The following is a 3,847-nucleotide window of genomic DNA, read 5'->3' on the forward strand; positions in this document are numbered from 1 at the left end:
TTTTCTTTATCCATTCATCTGTCAACAGACACGTAGGTTGTTTCCATACCTTGACTATTGGGAGTAATGGACATAGGAGTGCAGTGATTTTATTTCCTTTGGATGGATACCCAGAAGTGGGATTACTGGATCATATGGCGCTTCTGTATTACAAATAACATTTTAAGGTTTTTTTCCCCCTTTCATTTCTTTCTTTTAAAACATGTATCTCTGCTTTAGAACAAAAAATAATGATCACAGATACATTATTAATGCTAGTTAGTGTCGTGGAAGGAATTAGGACTTGGTTAAAAGGAAATAAACATAGTATATTATGATATGTGAGTAGCCTTCAACTGACTGTAAGGACCAAATCAATTTTAAAAGAGAATATAGGTTTCCATCCTTTTTGTAATTCACAATCCCGGCCTAATTCCTGTTTTATGGTTCAGTATTCATATTCTAATTCAACCTCTAGAATTGTTTTTTTTCTCATAGGAAAAAATCAGAAAGGGGGAAACTCTTTTAAAGGTAGTTTTAAAGGTTGTCTTAACAGCTAACCATGTAAACAGCCCATTAGTCACATTACAGGACTGAGCACTAAGGAACATTCTTTGAGCTTTTAATTTATATCTTTCTTGTAGCTGAAATTTTGACAATCAGTATATATTTTTCAAGAAATAGTGACATTCTGCTTCATTCCATAGCAAATTTACATATAAATTATAGCAAAATACATATACTCTTAAGTAGCAAAATAGAGGATTAAGAACAAAAAAGAAGGAAAATACAAACATGTAAATCATTAGAGGATGTCCTAATTGCTGAGGTTAAGTTTCAGATTTGCCTCCTAGCTTCCCAGCAGGGAGAGGAGAAGGAAGACAGAATTTGTTTGATCCCTGTCTTATCTGAGATTTGAAAAAAAGAAAACTTCTATAGGAGAACCAACAGACTAGATCAATTTTTAAATGAAAGAGAAATGGGCTTCTACCATTCAAGCCATTGTCGATGTTGGGTCTCTACTAATGTAGTTGAACCCATATCTTAAACAAAACCGCCCCTAACATCCTGAAATCCAGTCTTTCACTACCTCTAAAGTGATTTGAGACCTGGGAACCAACCTGTCATTTTTGTTTTTCTCTTCAGTTTCCAAGACAGCGCTGAGTGTCTAATGAATCTTTGTGTTGTGATCTCAAACAAACTTTCTGTGTGTTATTTGAGTTTAGTCATGAGCTAATTATACAACTCTGCAATAGTATTTTTGCCTGCAGTACCAAATTGCACCTGTTTGTTGCTTAGAGTAACCTTCAATAACTGTTGAGTATGTAACATTAAAGTACAATCTTAATATGTTACATAGCTTCTGGCAGTCAAATATTATTAAAAGAACTACTTAAATTACCTCTAAGATCAAAATTAATACTATTTTTTTTCCCTTTCTCTCCAGAATTTCTACAGACAGTTCAAGGAAATTGCTGCAGTTATTGAAACTGTGTGAACACTGATTACTTGGTTGATAAATTGCTGTCATCATCCTAAAATCATGGATTTCACTTTCTGCAACAAAGCTGCATAAGGATCACATGATATTTATTGAATGACAATTGCACTTTTGTTTTTCCTTTTTTTTAAATAATAAAAAAATCAGACAAACAGGAATTAGACAGTGGTAATTGACAAACAACTTTGTGACTGTACTAAAAGCCTTTGGATTGAACACTTTAAAGGGCAAAGTTAGTGGTATGTGAATTATATCTCAATAAAAAAATAAACACTTGAGTATTGAAAACATTGAAAAGGATAACTAACATTACAAATTCAATGTTTTAACATTCACTTATTATAAAAGCAATCAGTGAAAAGAGTGAGGCTTTTCTCAAACATTTGGAAGCGGGTTAGGACTGACCATTACCCCTTATATTAGCCATGCATTCAGTAGTTCGTGTTATTAATATTTATAAAAAGTTCAAGTACGTGCACAAAGATAGAAAGATAAGTTTTATTCTGAGTTCTATCTACAACTGAGTTAACATGGTAGTACAAGTTATTGTGTTAGATGTTCTCCTTTGAATTTAAATTTATAAACCAGTTCTAAAAATATTCTATAAAACCTCAACAGTCAACACATAGGATTGCTTAGGAATAAACAAATAGATAACTGGAATAGACTCTGTGACCTAGAAATAGATCAAGACATTTGGGACAAGGATGGTATTTCATTTGGGTGGGAAAATGTCATTTATTTAATAAATTATGCTAGCAGTCACAACAAATGTGAAAGCAAATTCCAAATGGTTTAATGACTTAATTAGCTAGACAGAAAGAGGACTTAGAAGTTTTAGAGAGTATTTATGTAAACTAAGGCTTGGGAAGACGGCAACCCCACAGGTGTAATATAATACACAAATGTATTTGAAAAATAAGAATCAAAAAATGTGGGCCGGCCGAGTGGCGCGATGGTTAAGAACTGGCTTGGGACGCCAGAGGGCCCTGGTTCGGATCCCACATATGAGGGCCAGTGAACACTGCCCTCTACAGCTAAGATGCTGAACAACAGCTCGACCTGTAGCTGGGCTGCCGTGAGTCACCGGCGACAGGGTAGGCTGCAGCCCCTGTGGCAGTGGGTTGCCATGGGCTACCGTATGTAGCCAGCAGCCAGCAGCCACAGTGAGCGGCCATCCAGAAGCCGGCAACTGATCTGCCTCGCCCGGGAAGAGCGTAATGATGGTGCCAACTTGGGCCAGTGAAGCAACATCCTCCTCAACTAGACTGAAGAACAAAAGGACAGCAAACTTGTCTGTTCCCCTTCCCCAATTCCCCAGCACTGTTCCCATCCCCCCAATTCCCCAATAAAAATCTTCAAAAAAAAAAAGAATTAAAAAATATGTAGATAAAAAAGAGGGCCATAAACAGACAAACACAAATGCTAATGCTAGGTTGATGTATATGTTAATTCTTGGTCTGGAAAACAAGTTGCTTTAAATATTTCAAGTAGAAAGAGGTTTTATACAAGAAATTAGATGTTCACTAAATTTTCAGAAACACTGAAGCAACACGTCAGGAGAAATTGCTGGGTTTAGAAAACCCAATAGTGCAAGAATTTCAGGGAAAGCCCCAGCCAGTCATCTCTCCACAAGGAAGGACATCCATCACCTGGGAGCCACTGTATGTGCCATTTCTGCCATCTGTCAACATGTGTAATGAAATAAAGGCTGTTTGCTTTCTTCAGCCTTCCAAACTTTACAATGAAAGGCCTTTTATTGAGTGGAAGTTAAACCAGGACCCTGCTGACACACAAATCTGGTCAACTGACTTTCCCGGTTTTTAGCACTTGGCAAGAATGGTGCTTGCTGAACGTTCTTACTCTGCTGGCAGAAATAAGTTATTATAAAAGTCTTTTTGCAAAGTGATTGCATGCACACACATCATATACAAATTTCACAGTCTAGGAATATATCCTTTGGAATAAAGCCGCCAATATATAAAGATATTTGGCAAAATTAGTTACATGCTCATCTATTACTGCTGGGCATACAGGAAGACTGCATTTCCCAGCCTCCCTTGCATTTAGGTTGGGGTCACATGATTGGGTTGTAGCCAATGGAATCTTGGCAGAAGTGTCTTAAGAGCCACAGTTGGTCTTCCTCATAAATTGTTCTTTGCCATCTTCCAAGCCCTCTCCCATCCTTGCTGCTGGAAATGAAGTCACCTAAGATAGCAAAAGCATAATAAGATAGATCCCTAAAGCACTGTTGGAGACACATTGCAAAAGAACAGCATCGGACTGTGGTGTGAGCTAGAAACAAACTTTATTGTGGTAAGCTGCTGAGAGTTTGTTACAACAGGAACATAAACCTGAATAATATAC

At 37.0% G+C, this 3,847-nt stretch overlaps 1 protein-coding gene across 3 annotated transcripts in view; it reads left to right on the forward strand.

Annotated features, from left to right (window-relative positions):
* The window catches only part of COMMD6 (COMM domain containing 6), a 14,035-nt gene extending 12,267 nt beyond the window's left edge, over positions 1 to 1,768 (forward strand). For all 3 annotated transcript variants that reach the window (XM_019628692.1, XM_019628693.1, XM_019628694.1), the window contains one exon: positions 1,427 to 1,768. In XM_019628692.1, coding sequence (XP_019484237.1) covers positions 1,427 to 1,477 — 51 coding nt within the window. In that variant the 3' untranslated portion in view covers positions 1,478 to 1,768. The remainder of the gene's footprint in view (positions 1 to 1,426) is intronic.
* The last annotated feature ends 2,079 nt before the right edge of the window (positions 1,769 to 3,847 follow it).

This window comes from Hipposideros armiger, unplaced genomic scaffold (genome assembly GCF_001890085.2).
Source record: "Hipposideros armiger isolate ML-2016 unplaced genomic scaffold, ASM189008v1 scaffold_806, whole genome shotgun sequence".
NCBI classification, from domain to species: Eukaryota; Metazoa; Chordata; class Mammalia; order Chiroptera; family Hipposideridae; genus Hipposideros; species Hipposideros armiger.